At 40.8% G+C, this 16,148-nt stretch overlaps 1 protein-coding gene across 1 annotated transcript; it reads left to right on the plus strand.

The window, feature by feature from the left end:
* Nucleotides 1-1,206: 1,206 nt before the first annotated feature.
* On the plus strand, nt 1,207-15,798 carry si:ch73-40a2.1 (tyrosine-protein kinase receptor TYRO3). Its single transcript, XM_056369721.1, has 15 exons — nt 1,207-1,423; nt 3,575-3,636; nt 4,737-5,352; nt 7,153-7,308; nt 7,530-7,862; nt 8,428-8,623; nt 8,762-8,859; nt 9,223-9,336; nt 10,753-10,833; nt 10,920-11,012; nt 11,988-12,109; nt 13,151-13,260; nt 13,579-13,738; nt 13,832-13,968; nt 14,636-15,798. The coding sequence occupies exons 1-15, from the start codon at nt 1,330-1,332 to the stop codon at nt 14,970-14,972; spliced, it is 2,709 nt and encodes a 902-aa protein (XP_056225696.1). The 5' UTR covers nt 1,207-1,329; the 3' UTR covers nt 14,973-15,798.
* The last annotated feature ends 350 nt before the right edge of the window (nt 15,799-16,148 follow it).

Here is a 16,148-nt window from a genome sequence, read left to right on the forward strand (position 1 = left end):
TAAGTCATTAATCTTACTAATGACTTACTACCATTTCTAACTGGTAGAAGGAGCCTTAGAGTGAAGTGTACAACACACCATCATTTATTAATGAGGTAAAAGTTAATAGTAATAGCAGTGATAATAATAATGAAAAATAATAGTAATGCATTGATAAATGGTGATGTGTTTACACTTTACAATAAGGCTCCTTTCGCAGTTATAATATATTGACCTTTTTTTCTAGTGTGTTATAACAGCTTATAAATGATTTATAAGTGTTAACAAGCTAATTAATAAACTAGTTATTTACATTGAATCCTTCATAAGGATAGTTTTATTGTAAAGTGGTATCTTTTATTCCTTGATCATGGGTAAATATCCATTAAAAGTAGCTGATGACAGCAAAAAATCCTGAATGTCAACATTTCTAAAGAAAGAATTTGTGGAAAGAGGAAGTGAGGAATTCTTGCTAAATACTGGACTGAAAAGATTAGATTACATTGAAGTGGCAGCACCAACTATCAAATAAGACTTTATTGTAACTTCTCACTGCAGTTTTTATCCAAATTTATTCTTAACAGATTTTCTTCACATAAAATGTTCAACCCAGTGAAGCTGTGCTGTCGTTCTGATCTGATAGCAGAATCTTTATTCACTTCAGTGTGGCAGTGGTGCTGGTTTCTTTCTGTGGCACTGATCATCTGCACTTTCATTATCATCAAAATGTATTTTATAGTAAAATTGGCATTTTATTTGTAAATGTGCCCAGTCAGACGAAGCCAAGACGCTCGGTTCAGTTTCTCAAGCATAATGTCTATAGGCCTTTGTACATTTACAAGGACTTTTCATATCTTGAAAGACACATTAACGTCCTCAAACGTTACTTACATTTACATTAAATGTCAAGGATTTCATATCATATATCACTGTACTTGGTTCTGGATTATATCCACTAGAAGTTGTTGCTGTACAACTTAAGTGCGACAGCAAGTCTGTTTTATAGGAAACGTTTCCCACGAAACATTTTGCTGTTGTGTCGTTGTATAGAATCGTTATTTTCTAGGAGACAGGGTTGTTAGTTGTGTTGTGTTCTTGAGAGCAGCAGTAGCAGCAGTGACACACACAGTTAACTCAGGGTGTGAAGGTCTGGAGGTTTAAAGGGTGTAGGCATGTTTTTCAAAGGAGGAGGAGGAGGAGGAGGAGGAGGAGGAGGACGGGGCTCTTGTCACAAGTTTGATTACAACATTCCTGTGAGGAGTCATTGTGGATGTAAATGCTCAGAGCTGAGCAGCTCAGATGGAAGCAGCAGCTTTGGATTACGATCCAGACCTGAAGCCGGTTTAAACCATGGCTTTGTGGACCGGTAAGCTGAGGTTCGTCTGGACCACTTTCATCTTACTGTGGATGTGGGAAACTGGCTGTGACACACAGGCAGAGGACGGTGAGTGTTCAGGTGTTTTACATTCAGGATGGAAAAAAAGTTGTTGAAAAAAAAATGAAGATGCTGCTGTAATGATATTTTATTTTTAAACTCCGAGGCACTTTCCAGTGGTTAACGGGAAGTGCTCCAGGAAATGATGGTTTATGTATGTATGCCTACTGATTATTCTAGATATATGTTACATAATATATATCCATCTCAAAGCCTGTCAGTATATGTTGATATTATAAACAGTAGAGTCCAAAAGTCTGAGACCACTTTCCCAGAATGTGAAGATCAATATGTTTAAAATTAACGAGAAATTAATTAAAAAACCATACATAAACATGTAGATATTTTATATTATATATTTTATATATAAGATGTTTAAATAAACTTGCATATATAAGTTAAATATATATCCTTAACATATATCGTCGCAGCATGTTATGCCATATTAAAATTCATCATATATACTTTAATATATGTACATATACCCATTTTATTATGGGTATTTCATATGTTATAAACTTCACAACAACATCACTCTAAATATAGGAACATATATGTCATAGATTACATTTCTGTATGTGGAGCGTGATTTCATGTTGTGCAAAAGGAAGAGGAAGAAGACACGTTCAGATCCTCTGAGTGAGTTAATGAGTCAGTGGCTTATAAAAATAAGTAAAAGTCCCTCAAGTAAAGTACCTCAAGACTGTATTTAACAGCACTTTATTTTCAATTTCTCACCTGCACTCTGAGGTTCAGCCCCAGTGAACATCATGTTAAACGTATGGGCTGATAGAATCCAACTGTACAAAGTAAAACATTGTATAAAATTGTAAAACCATGTCATGAGTTGATGTAAAAACTATTGCAATGAAATATCACTTTAAAACATATCAAACTACTGCAAATTTGTAACCTTAAAACAAAAAATATAATGAGAGAAATCAAAACCATTGTGAAAAAACTATTTGAAAAGGCATTTTAAAAATGGGAATATATTCCTGGATTACCACTTCAGATTCCATTTCCTTTTTCCAGCTGCTTTTCCTTTTCCTAGTAGCTAATTGATTAGCTTAGTCGATTAGCATCTCCTGTTAGCCTTTCTGTGAATCTCTGGGCCTTCGGTTCTGGTAAAATCCATATGATATGACTGGTTAGCTCCCCAACCAATTAGAGAGCTTGTTACATCCCACGGCCAATTGGAATTGTTTAGCCTGGTTTTACCAGCACTGAAGCCAGAGTGTCACAGAGCAGCTGAAAGGAGAAGCTTAAAGCATATAAATGGTTTAGTTTATTTAATGTTAGAGTTTTTTATGCTGTTTTTGTAAATCCATTTTTAAATCTGAAGTATTTACTGAAAAATTAATTGTTCATTTATAAATTCTTTTTACAATTCCTATTTTTAATGCCTACTCAATAAATAAATAAATGAATTAAGGAAATGAACAGAAAAGAGAACAGAGCAGGACCTAGGACTGAGTCTTGTGGGACACCTTTTACAGTTCAAAAAGATTCAGATTTAACAGTTCCTATTTCTACACATTGTTGTCTGTCTGGAACCAATTATAGGCAACTTGAGAACTGATACTATGATAAAAAAAAGAAAGAAAAGAAATCATAGTATCGGTTCAACTATATTGACTTCTTTTAAAAGCTCATAAAAAGACCCGTGCAGTGTTTCTTACTATCCATCTGGTTTGTTCTGAAGTTGTTACTGGTTTCTCTGCATTACAACCATCAGCTATTCATGTGACTTTAAAAGAGAAATCACTTCATTAGGTAAATCTGTACCATATAATGCAATCCAATGCAACAGCTCTGCCATGAACTCTGCTCTTACAAAACTTGTAAATATTCAGTTTTTGTTGAAACTGTCAGGGTGGTGATAATTAGCCTGCACTTCCTGTTTCTTACAAAAGAGGAAATGACCTCAGACTACACCCTGATGAAAACAAAATAGATGAAGATGTTTGGGGAGTTAATGTGGAATCAGGAACAGCCTCATGCTGAATTAATGCAGCTTTAATTTACAGGTCTACTTTTTCTAAGCCGCTTGAAATGACGTGTTTCTCACTCACTCTGTCACTGTTCAGTCACGTCTGTAAAAGAAAGTCCAGCATGATTCAGCAGAATAACTGATTTTATCTCGTCTCCTGTGTTTAGCGGAGATTTTCATCTCTGACAAACAGACCAGACTGGGATGGACTTCCACCCCAAGCCAAGAAGTAAGTTTTTATTTTATAATAAGGCTTGCATCATGTACAGGGAAAATTAATTGCTGAGTAATATTGTTTTAATTGTTTGTTTTTTTTCTTCATTTTTTGACTGTGTAATGACAGTAATGAAGGAACAGGTTCCTAATAACTCCTTGACTTCATTATTAATATAATGATATAATAATATTATTATTAATGACTTAATTTGTCACATTTTGAGCCATAATATTGAATTTTGGAAGGTGAAGATTTTCATCTGGAAGCTGCATGTAGCTCATCTTCAGTGTAAACATGTCTTATTCAATTTACAGGATAATAATTAGGTTGGTTTAGGTGAGGTTACATTAGGCAGTAAAAATGTAATTTTAAATATGAAATATGAATTTTAAATGTTATTCAGCTATTACAGTATATGAAAAACCAGGAAGTTAAAACTCTGACTGTCATATTATGTGTACATTATTACTTTAAGGCTTTAAAGTTCCACAATTTTGTTTCTCACAGTTTTGCTCTCCTCCACAGTACAACCTCAACACCCATCACTTCTTAACCTCATGTTGTTATATTACAATTGTTATGTCATATAATAATCTATATTATATTATTATAACATGATTTGAATGATTAAATTAAAATAATACATACTATTCAGTAACACCACCACACATTGACAGGATATCATATATTATTCATTTTTGAATTTTATCTTATTCTCATTAGATTCTCCTTACGATTATTATACTATCATTAATGTCCACTATACTTTCCTTTTCACAAAAGACAGATACATCACACACACACACACACACACACACACACACACACACACACACACCATAGTCCCATACCATATGTTTATTGTTTTTGTTGTCATTTACTGTCATTTGCTGTCCACTATATGAACCCTTCCTGTCACACTTGTTTTTGTGATGCAAAGTGACAAGTAAAGAACAAAAAAACAAAAGAAGAAGAAGAGCTTCTTACTCCTGTCCTCAGTTCAGGCCTGAATGTTGGGTCGTTATCATTAAGATAAAAAGTGCTCAGAGAATTTGAAGAGATTTTCTTCTGCGTCACTTTTGTAACCGCGCTTCTCTCTCCCATCGCTCCAGTGGAGTGAGTTCCAGCTGAGCGTTGGTACCGAGGGTCTGGCACCTGTGCTCCAGGCTTGCGGGAAAAGAATAACAAGAAATATTTTGAGCCCGTTGATGGAGCGTAATGACGCCCGCTATCTACTGATGGACGTCGCGTTTGCCTTAGAAGAAGAGCCCTCTGGTGAGCTCCACCCACTGCGAGTTCACCTTCTCGACACAGACACGCGCCCCCCGAGGTTTCAGGATTGGGGAGCTGTGGAGCTGCAGACTTCAAAGCGGTTCCCCGACAAACTCCCGCCAAAACAAATCCTCAGCTACCTGAACCGCAGCTCGGCCCTGAGCCTGGGCTCCGTCAGCCACAGACACTTCCGGGTCACGTTCTCCTACTCAGGAACGTGTGTGTTGTTAACCTCCATCAGACTGTACTACAGGAGGTGTCCTGACGTCATGGCTCACCTGGCCTCGTTTGGGGGGACCGGGGCCGGGTCCGGGCCTCGGACTGGTTCCTGTGTGAAGGGAGCTGTGGAGGTTTCTCCGCCGGTCAGAACGTGTGGTCTGGACGGGGTGTGGGGGCCGCTGCAGGGGGGCTGCACCTGTCGACCCGGGCATCAACTCGTGGGCGACGCCTGTCAAGGTATGGAGACATGATTCTTCACTTTTCACTTTTCACAGCTACTTCACACATGTAATATGTAATGTGTTAGCTTTGTTGATAACCGCTCATCTTCTTTTATCTTTGGTTTGCTGCATCTCCACCTCCAATGGTGCTTTTTAACTGTATCTACAGTATATTATAAAGTAAAAAACACAGTAGTAACAGGTCTCTATCAAAGGTAATCTGCCATCCTGCCTATAATCACAATTTCTGTTTTTATACTCTTTATTTGTTAAATTGCATTGTCTTCAAGTCGTCATTTCTCAGGAAAGAACAGAAGGAAAAATAACTTTATAACCTTTTCCACCTCTATCAAATAGTTTTGCTAAATTCCTAATCCTGTGATTTATTATCTCCATTTTATTGAGTAATTCAGTAATTGTGTCCTTCCACTTGCTTAACTGGATGCCTCTGGTTTCAGCCGTTGTTTTGTTTTCTGTTTAAGCTACTCTTAATATCCTTAATATCCTTAATATCCTTAATATCATTTGTTCAGAGTTGCTGTGCTTTTCTACCAAGTTATAATTTGCTCGGGCCTCACTGAAAAATAATATCTATAACTTTACTTATTTCTGTCCATTATCTCTGCAAAAGTCATCACTATTCTATTTACAACTTCACATCTCTGCATAACAAGACATGGATTCCACTAATATAAAATGTATATAAATGAAAGCACCGCAGGAAAACACCTGATGGTTTGACTTTGGTCAGAATAACTATCAAAACCCCACAGTTAGAAAAACAGGCCAATAAATGATTGAGTGGAGGCGACACCGATACTAAACCGATCAGTCCACCACTGACTTATCTCTCTCAGTATTTTAATCAAAATACTTCTCAAAATACCAAAATACTGTGACTTCTCCTACACAATGAGCCACAACTTTCACTTCCTCTTTGCCATTTACCGCTTCCTTCGTTTTATTACATTTTTTTGACCTGCTTCCTGTGCGTGTCCCACAACACATTATCCACAATTTCATGTTTCCTCTGTTTTGCCAGTGAGATATGTAACCAGGAAGCTACACTACATACGGACTGTTTTGCTGTTCCAGGGTTTTGGCCTGGACATCGAGTTATTCAAATTTTCCTTGGAACCATTATGACAACGAAAACCACGCACGGTCATGCACCGAAGTCTCAGCTCCACACACGCCCTTCCTCTTTGTACATTATCTGATTTGCTGGGAGTTAGCGGCAGAGTCAGACACTGCCAAGACGGCGGTGGAGCAGCTCGCTCTGAGCTTCAAAACCGCTCTTGAGAAACCCGCGAGTGACGTCACAGAGGCTACGTCCATCTTTATTTACAGTCTTTGTTCAGGACCGGTTTCAGATGTGGTGATGCAAAGTCCCTGACAAATCCAAGAACATGTTTCTGCAGCACCAGGACTTTCAGGACTGGAGTCCTAATTCCTCCGTTCTAGGACCCAAGTGTTTTGCTACAGTGCCGCCTAGAGAACTGGTTATGGTTATGGGTAGTTTTTAGGCAGTGTCACAAAAGACTAGGGTAGAAACAAATTTGCAATTACTTAAGCTGCCAAAAATCAGCTGGCATCCAGGGAGCTCTGAGCGTCTAACCATCCCAGGGCAGCTGCCAGATGTGTCCAGATGGTAATCCAGCCAGGTTAGGGGGGTCTTAGAAAATATTCATCTCCGTAGGACCGTGACCATAGACAGCAAACGTAATGGCCGTGTGGTCAGATCCTGTCATTAGTGCGACAAACTCCAGCAGGATCAGTGGTGTGAAAGAGACAATGACTACTTCTGCTTCTCCAGCGTGTAGGATGGGCTACTACAAACCAGCCAATGACAGCGCAGGATGCCGGCAGTGCCCCGCCAACACCAGGACGCACGTGGAGGGATCGGAGACATGTGACTGTCTGCAGGGTTTCAGCCGCCTGCCGACTGAACCTCATGTCCACAGCTGCACCAGTAAGACACTGACTGGGTTTACTGGGAATCAACAGGTGTCATCCCGCTGTTAAAACTAGTTTTATTAAATTTAAGGGAGATGGCTTTGTCAGTCATATATCATGGATGTTATGCAGATTGTATTAATGTGTTTGTTGTAAAACTGCTTCCTTCTGTCTGTATATCTATATAACACATATTGACTGGATGTTGTTTTTGCTTCCCTGTCCTGAACCCTGCAGAGCCGCCCTCTGCTCCTGTGAACCTCACAGCCCACCATCACAATGACTCAGTGCTGACAGTGACGTGGGATCCTCCTCTGGACCGGGGAGGGAGACAGGAAGTGATGTATCATGTGAGGTGTGAGAAGGAAGCAGAGGCCGGCAGCGGGTGGGAGGCGTGTGGGGGCGGCGTGATGTTCCTTCCTGACTCTCGGGGGCTGACCAACACATCGGTCAGCATCACAGGAGTGAACCCGCACTCCGGCTACAGGCTGTCAGTGCAAGCCTCCAATGATATATCCAGCCTGCAGGGGGCGACACTTGCATCCACTGCCACAGTGACCATTCACAGATGTATGTAAGCCTGACTGGGGGTTTTGGTTGCTACAGTTTTATTTGGTCTAGTATGACCAGTGGCATATAGAGGCTAATTTCAGCTAGTATCAGCAAATTCATAGATATTGCTGTGTAACCGACATGTCTGAGTCTGTGCTAATTGTCCTGTAATTGCCACTCTGCAAAAGCTACATAAGCTTGTTTTAAAGGTGCGCTCATTACAGCTTGCAGAACCTGAGAACATCACCTGTGAGCTGCATTAGCCCCGTCACTTCATTAGATTATTGTGGTGATTGTGTTAAACAGTTGTCTATTTACACAATGTCAACCTGATGAATATTATTAACATTAGCAGCCAGAAGCAACAATTCACTGTCTATTTGATCTGAACAAACACTTTTCCTGATGGTGACCTTTCTAAAATGAGCGGTGGTGAAAGGTGCTATATTCTTCTTTGCAACAGTGGTTCTAACATTAATACCACATGAAAACGCTATGGGGGGGATGTTGTCTATTTATTAAAGTTAATAAAATGTCAACATTACTTAATTTCGGTGTCACATGACTCACTTGTTTCTTACAGGGAAGGAGCCTCCTGTGGTGATCCCTGTGACCCCAGGCCCGAACATCTCACAGGAAGAAGTAACACCAGCTCCTCGACAACAGAGACGCTTCTCCATACTGACACTGACAATTGGTGTTTTATTTGGTAGCCTAGTGCTGATGGCTGTCATCCCCATAGCTGTGTGCGTCCTGCGCCGGAAATACACTAAACTCCGGTAAAAGATCCTTCCACCTCTGATTCTTTGATTCGCAGTTTTGGGAAAGTTTAATTTAATTCCTTATATTCTCATATCTATGGGAAACATGACGACAATTTTACTTTTAATAATATGAACATGATCATTTTCTTACAGGTCAGACCAAGAACTTGTGGAGCTTTTTCCAGTAAACGCTGAATTTTCCTACCGACGTCCAGAGGTGGTGGAGGAGGCTGCAGCTCAGCAGGACGACAGTAAGTGTCATATTCCTCGACAGTAATGAGCCAGTACTTTTATCATTCAGAAACTGAGCCTTAAAATGAGCCGTCAGGACTTCTGTAACTTTCTGATGTCACAACAAACAGTCACCACCCTCAGCTATGTTGCTGTTAAAGTTAATGTTTGGTGAAATAGCGAAGCATTTTTAGTCTGAATTGGATGTTTGTTTGGCTCATTTCAGCTCTGCCTGAGTTTTACTACAGTAGGAGGCTACAATCCGTTACCTGGTGTCCTTCATGTTCAGAGGACGACCAGCCTCAGTTGAAATGTTGCCTACATGCATGCAGGTTCCTCCTCATTCTTTATCACATTTGGAAAGTGAATTCTTTGTGTTTCAGTGGGAGGGGGTGTGGCCCAGTTGTTGGAGGGGCTCAGTGACAGGCTGCTGGCCAGTCTGAAGGAGGTCCTGGTGGAGAGAAACATGTTGACCCTGGGCAAGGAGCTTGGCAAAGGTCAGTTCATGGCTCCTCATCAGTAATCCTGGTTTAGCCTCATGATGCAACAGTTTTACTAACTCTTCCTGGAGAGGAATGACACCCGTCTCTTCTGCTCACACATCAGCACCAACCCTTCCTGTACCTGATTTAACGAATCAGCCCAGCGTACAAAGGGAGATTCTGCAGTGCATGATTAATGTTCAGTGCCAATGTTTAGCATCGCTGCAAAAAGTCGTGTGCTGTTCGTTTAATAAAGCAGAAGTGAGGGTGTGAAGGTCGGAGTGGTGCAAAAAACACGAGCTCAGGTCCTGTCGCAGTCCGAGTCCAGTCTCACTGCAACCACAATGATTCCTTAACCTTAACCAAGTTTTTCAGTTCTAACCTTAACCATAGTAATAATAGTAATGTTTCTCAAACTTGATAGACCAAAGATTTACCCATTAAAATAAAAGTACTTCAGTAGTACTGTGTTGAGCTTGAACAGAAGAATGTCACCTGGGACAGAGTTTTAATGTGAGGTAACACCTGAGCCTCACACTACTTATGTAGCATCAAAATTCAAACACCTTTGAACACTGGGTGTCATCAAACTAGTCTCAGTCGAGGTGACGACATTAGAACAATGAACCGGTTTTAAACCACTGTTTCACGATCTTGTCCGTTGTCTGTGCTAATATACTGACAGCTGGTGAAATGTAGCTCAGGTTAGCTTCATCCACTTTCCCTTTCAAATGTACCGCTGATCATTTTTGATGTAAATGGTGAAACCTGAACTGTAAACTCCATTGTTCTTATGTGCACACTTTACTTTCACATGTTTTTAATATTGAAAACAACACACACACAATACTCCCTAGTCAGCTTTGTGGTCATCTTTGCGGTTACTCGTAGACAGTTTGAGAAACAAGATGTACAAGGTCTGGAGAGAAAGGCTGGGTCATATCAGTGTTCTGTTGTGAAACACACACTGCTGACTGATGCTCTTTTTTGGCTTCTTGCTTTACAGAGTAGAGAAATATGAAGGTTTGTCTGGGAACAAGATAAGAAATAATTCATAGTCACTATATCGTCCAAAATTTGATGCATGTGACTTTTTATGATGCTGCGCAAATTCTCAAATAAGCCTGATCTCACTCTAGACCACATCCCACAATGCATGAAGAGCAGGAAACAACAAACTGTGCTAACCCAGCACCTGTCACTATAACCACCGCAATGACCTCAATAGTGACTGTTTTGTGGCAACTGGAAAGAACCTATAGTTACAAACAAACTGTCATCAGAAGTACTAATGTTTGAATAATGAATGAGTGAATCATTTCTCACGCGGCCTCAGAGTATCAAAGAAAAGGTTGCTCAATGATAAACGGTTTTGTTTTGTTTGGAGGTGACAGTGAGTGATAACAGTCAGTCGTCTTTCCTGTTCTCCAGGAGAGTTCGGCTCAGTCTATGAAGGAGTTTTTACGCCGGAGGAAGGCGTGGACATCAAGGTGGCTGTGAAGACGATGAGAGGTGTGTACAAAATGATAACGTCCACTCTGTTTCAGAACCGTGCCTTTTCTTCTTTTTCTTATTTTTTCTCTGTCGTATGCACCTAGTGGGAATCCATCAGCAGGAAGACTTGCATGAGTTCTTGAGAGAGGCAGAGATCATGAAGAACTTTGATCATGAAAATGTGGTCAAACTTCTGGGTAAGTTATATCACCCTATATATCACTTTCCTCTGTCTCTGAGCTTTAGCCCTGCAACTCTGCTTAGGAAACACATTTATGCCTCTTCTATCTACACTGTTTGGCCCTCCGCCCCAAGGTTATGATTGTACATGAGGATTAGAGCGTAGATTAGCAGGTAAATTAAGGCTTCTACGGTGGCCCTGAGAGCTCAAAGCACTGCTACTTAAGAAAACACATGCAAACAGACAAAACACAAAAAAACTTCACAAAGCATCTTCATCAGTTTGACATCACATGAGCTGCAAAAACTCACAACACAACGCTGTGTTTCCAGGGGGACACTAAAAAGTGTTGCACCTGGCTGGGATGGACTTGTTCAATGTCACAATTGGGCATTGAACAACAAGTGCGTCCCAGCAGTTCATCACTTTTTTCTTGGGAAGTTATCTCTTGCCTTAAATTTGATAGAGAGAGAGAGAGAGAGAGAGAGAGAGAGAGAGAGAGAGAGAGAGAGAGAGAGAGAGAGAGAGAGAGAGAGAGAGAGAGAGAGAGAGAGAGAGAGAGAGAGAGAGAGAGAGAGAGAGAGAGAGAGAGAGATGCAGCAAAGGGCCACAGGTTGGACTTGAACCCGGGCTGATTGGGTTGGGACTACGCGCTCTACCAGGTGAGTGTTTGCAGCTCACGTGTTGTCAAACTGATGAAGATGTTTTCTGAAGTTGTTTGTGTTTTGTCAGTTTGCATGTGTTTTCTAAGTCACAGTGCTTTGAGCTCTCAGGGCCACCGTACCAATGTGGTATTTTGGCAAAACTTATTCATTTGCAACTCAGGTGAACAGTTTTGCTCAGGTAACTTCTAAAGTCATAACTTAATTATTTTGAAAACTCAAACATAAAAAAAAAAAATCTAAATTTCACCGTTATTATATCACTTAGCTTAGCTTTGTCTCTACTGCAGCAGAAGCTTGTGAGTGAAATGAGTGTGTGTGTCCTGCAGGGGTCACTCTACAGAGAGAGCAGGACTCTCCTCTGCCTGTTCCTCTGGTCATCCTGCCCTACCTGAAACATGGAGACCTGCGCCGCTTCCTCATTGCTACACGCTATGGTGATATTCCTATGGTGAGATGCAGCCTGCACATGCTAACATACCAGACGGATACACACTAGGACACTGACATTTGACCCCTGGAACCCAGAGAAGATTGATTCACTCCCTCATGGTAGACAACATAAAAAAAAACTATTATAACTATGGTCTTATCGGACAGACAAACAGCTTGTAAACCCGATATCTGTACAGCTACTGGCCAGATGCTATGGAATCTTGTCTTTATATCAATACTGACATTGAATCCAAATGTTTTGGTGAATGTGTAATTAGGAGTTCGTGCTTTGGTCAACAGAGGGCGATGTTGGATGACATTACATTGTCAGGATTACTGAGGGGGCAGTATTTTTTAATCTAGCGATTGTCTAAATGTGACTAAATAAGATCATTGACACATCATCAGCTGATGTTTCCTGGGTGTTTTGGATCTTTAAACATCAGACACCCTCATCCAGGCAACCCAGCCGAGGTCGACCGAGCCCTGGCTTGTATTCTAGGCGGCACTACCTCACCCACCAGCTCTCCTCTCCTGATCCACAGTCACCTTGAAGCAACTTCTGCTGCCTCAGTTGGCCGACTTGATTTGCCTCCTGGCCCCTGCGATGCCCAGCATGTCGTAGGCCCCCGCAGAGGGACTTCACTGTGAACCCTCTGCATCCAATGCACCGTGCTCACCACCCGCTGCTTTGGCATTCTTCCACTAGCTTAGCGTGCTTTACCTTCTTCCTCTTATTGGCCTCCTCAGCGCGGTCCTCCCAGGGAACGGCGAGTTCTAATAGGATGATCTGCTCGGAAACTTCTGAGATCAGCACCATGTCTGACCTTAGCGTTGTTGTGGCAGCAGTTTCTGGGAACTTCAGTCGCTTCCCAAGTCGACTTTCAGTTCCCAGTCTTGTGCCATCGCAAGCAGGCCAGAGGAGGTGTCCGCTCCGGCCCGCAACCTCTAAGATGAAAACTGAAAATAAAGAAATACTCACAACATGCCGCGCATTTATGTGTCCACAAATTTAAAAGAAATGACAGAACACACACTTCTTTACCCTCTCCTCCAGTTTGTGCCCCATCAGAGTCTCCTGCGCTTCATGATCGACATTGCCGCAGGGATGAACTACCTGAGCTCGCAGGGGTTTCTTCACAGGGACTTGGCTGCACGCAACTGCATGTGAGTCCATCAGAGGGAGACACTGAGGGGAAGAACCATTAGAGCACAGGGAGCTTCAAATCAAGGCGTCCTTGTTCCTATCTGACTGTGTCTCTGTCCTCAGTTATTGGTATTCAACCATGGTTTGTATCTTGAAAGGAAGCAGTGACACAGGCTGAGGGCCTCAGGGGAGACTGTGGGGCAAAATATAAAAAATAGTGCGACAGAGCTCTCTTTGTTCTTTGATCTGAGCCTAGAGATCACTGCCTTACCTGTGATTCTCATGCAAATGCACTGTTCAGAACTATTTTATATATATATATATATATATGACCACAGGCTGGGCGATGACCTCAGGGTGTCTGTGGCTGACTTCGGTTTGTCCAAGAAAATCTACAGCAGCAATTATTATCGTCAGAAAGTAGCCGTCCGTGTGCCGATCAAGTGGCTGGCCATGGAGAGCCTGTCGGAGTCTGTGTACACCACCAAAAGTGACGTGGTGAGTTCAGCCTCTATTATAGCATTTACTGAACGTCTGAATATTTACATAAGAGTATGTCAAATTTTGATTTCATCATCCTTGTGCCCTCAGTGGTCATTCGGGGTGACCATGTGGGAGATCGTGTCCCGGGGGAGGACTCCCTATCCTGGGGTCCATAACCACGAGCTGCTGGACCTGCTGCATTCTGGACTCAGGCTCAAACTGCCTGAGGAGTGCGACCAGAAACTGTGAGTTCACTGCTCTCTATTTGGATGAGTTTTCTAAACCTGAACAGAACGATGGAGGTGTATTTTCAGAAGTGTATTCTGAAAATATGTTATATATATATATATATATATATATATATAACATAGATTTTGTACCATTTCAATAACATGGAAACCAGACAAATCAGATAGAATTGGTACTTTGTTGCCAAGCTGTCATTTCAGTCAGTTATAGTGACTTTTAATTGAGGTATTACCAGTGATTGCAGTATGACATAGTCCAATATTTATACCTATTTTAACAACTACCTCTAATTCTTAAATTTGTCTGTTAAGTTCAGTTTTGACTCACTATTATGTTTATTATGTGTTTTATTTTAATTGTGTTCTAGTGACCTCATTTATCTTCCATTTTTCATACCAACTTCTTCAGGTTTTACATAATGTTCATACTAATGTTTTGCACATGCAGAGATTTGGTCACAAAATAAATACGAAAGGTTTAGGAGAGAGTCAAAAACACATTTTATCTTCAAAAAAAATGTGCCTTTTTCAGATTTAGACTGTGTAAAGAATGGTTCCACATAGACACGGCTTTGTTTTAACCCACTGCTATAGGGTCTGATGCTTTATATCTACAGTATTTCTAATTACATATACCTCTCCCTGCCTCCATCTCACCCCACAGTTATGAAGTCATGCAGAGCTGCTGGGATAAGGAGCCGAACCGGAGGCCTGGCTTCGGGGAACTGGGCGAGACACTGAAAGGTCTTCTGTCGGAGCTTCCGGTCCTGGAGGCCAGCCAGGAGGCCAGCTACATCAACCAGGGCCTGGAGGCTGCCGCTGCTGTGGCTGCCTCTGTGGAGCCACAGACGGACTCTGGGGGGAGAAAGGGAAACGTCTACCTGCCGACTCCTGTGGTGGCTGCAGCTGCTGCAGCCAGGGAGGAGGATGTGGAGGAAGAGGAAGATGGCTACCTTAAGTATCTCACTGGCACATATGTGAAGGTGGATGATAATCACTAAAAAAGAAGAAGTGAGACGAATGAGCTGTGTGTGAAAGAGAGATGGAGATGTATGTGTGTATAAACCACTCTTGCATATCCAGACCCTGGAATCTGATTGGCCACCATGTGTGCCCCCGTACTGAATCTGATAATTGAGGAACAATTGCACTTTTTAAAATATTTTGTAAATCTGTGTTGTATATTTTTCTACCAAAAAATGTTTGTTACTAGAAAAGTTACACAAGTGTGTGGAAGTTTGTTTCTGTCAGGAAAAAACACAAAGATAAAAAATATTAGTAATGTTTAAAATAACAATACTAAAATTACAAGATGCTAAATCAAAACTATGAGATTCTAGGTCAAAATTGCGAGTTGGGTTGGATAAAAAAAATTTCAAAATAATCTCAGTTTTTATTTGAATGACCTGATTATTGATTCTTAAAATCCCAAGACTGGTCTTTGCATTTGCGCTTTTTTCTTAGTAAACATGTACATCTGCACTAAATGTTATGTGGCTAATTGTTGTAAGTGGTACTGTCAGGGTTGTATGATGTGATAAAATGTCTGCTTTGTGGAAAATGTTTTAATTGCAACGTGCACAAAAAGGTTACTTTAAGTTAAAAAGCAATGTCAGTGATACAGTAGCTGCTGTTTGAACCATCCTGAGTCACCACAGTCTCAGAAACAGAAAGAGTTACAGTCGATGTGGACTCACTGCTGTTTTTTTTGTTGTTTTTTTGTATTATTGTTGCTCTACTGTTTTGTACATTTAAGCCTAAAAATGTTTTTTATTTTAGTTGTTTTGCACTTGCAACGACAATAAACCCTTGTTTTAAAACTGCAAACGTTGTGGACACTTTAATTAGTTGTGCACTTTATACAATTTTATATTCAAGGAAACAACAGTGGTGTTCACCTTATGAATGTAGACAAAATTTAAGTTCTCATTTGTGTTTATCTGATGAAACTGAATCATCAAGAATCATCAAATTGAATCTGAAGAGCAGTGTTGATATTCAGCCCTAAGAGTAGTACGTAAAATTATGAGATAATACACCAAACTTTTGACTCTCAAAGTTAAAATTTTGAGATGTTAGAATAATTAATTGATGTGATTTACTGTTGATGAATTGATTTAAATGTAAATAAGTAGACAAAATTTAGACTTTTGATGTCAAACATGCAAAACTGAGAC

Source organism: Seriola aureovittata, chromosome 23 (assembly GCF_021018895.1).
Source record: "Seriola aureovittata isolate HTS-2021-v1 ecotype China chromosome 23, ASM2101889v1, whole genome shotgun sequence".
NCBI classification, from domain to species: Eukaryota; Metazoa; Chordata; class Actinopteri; order Carangiformes; family Carangidae; genus Seriola; species Seriola aureovittata.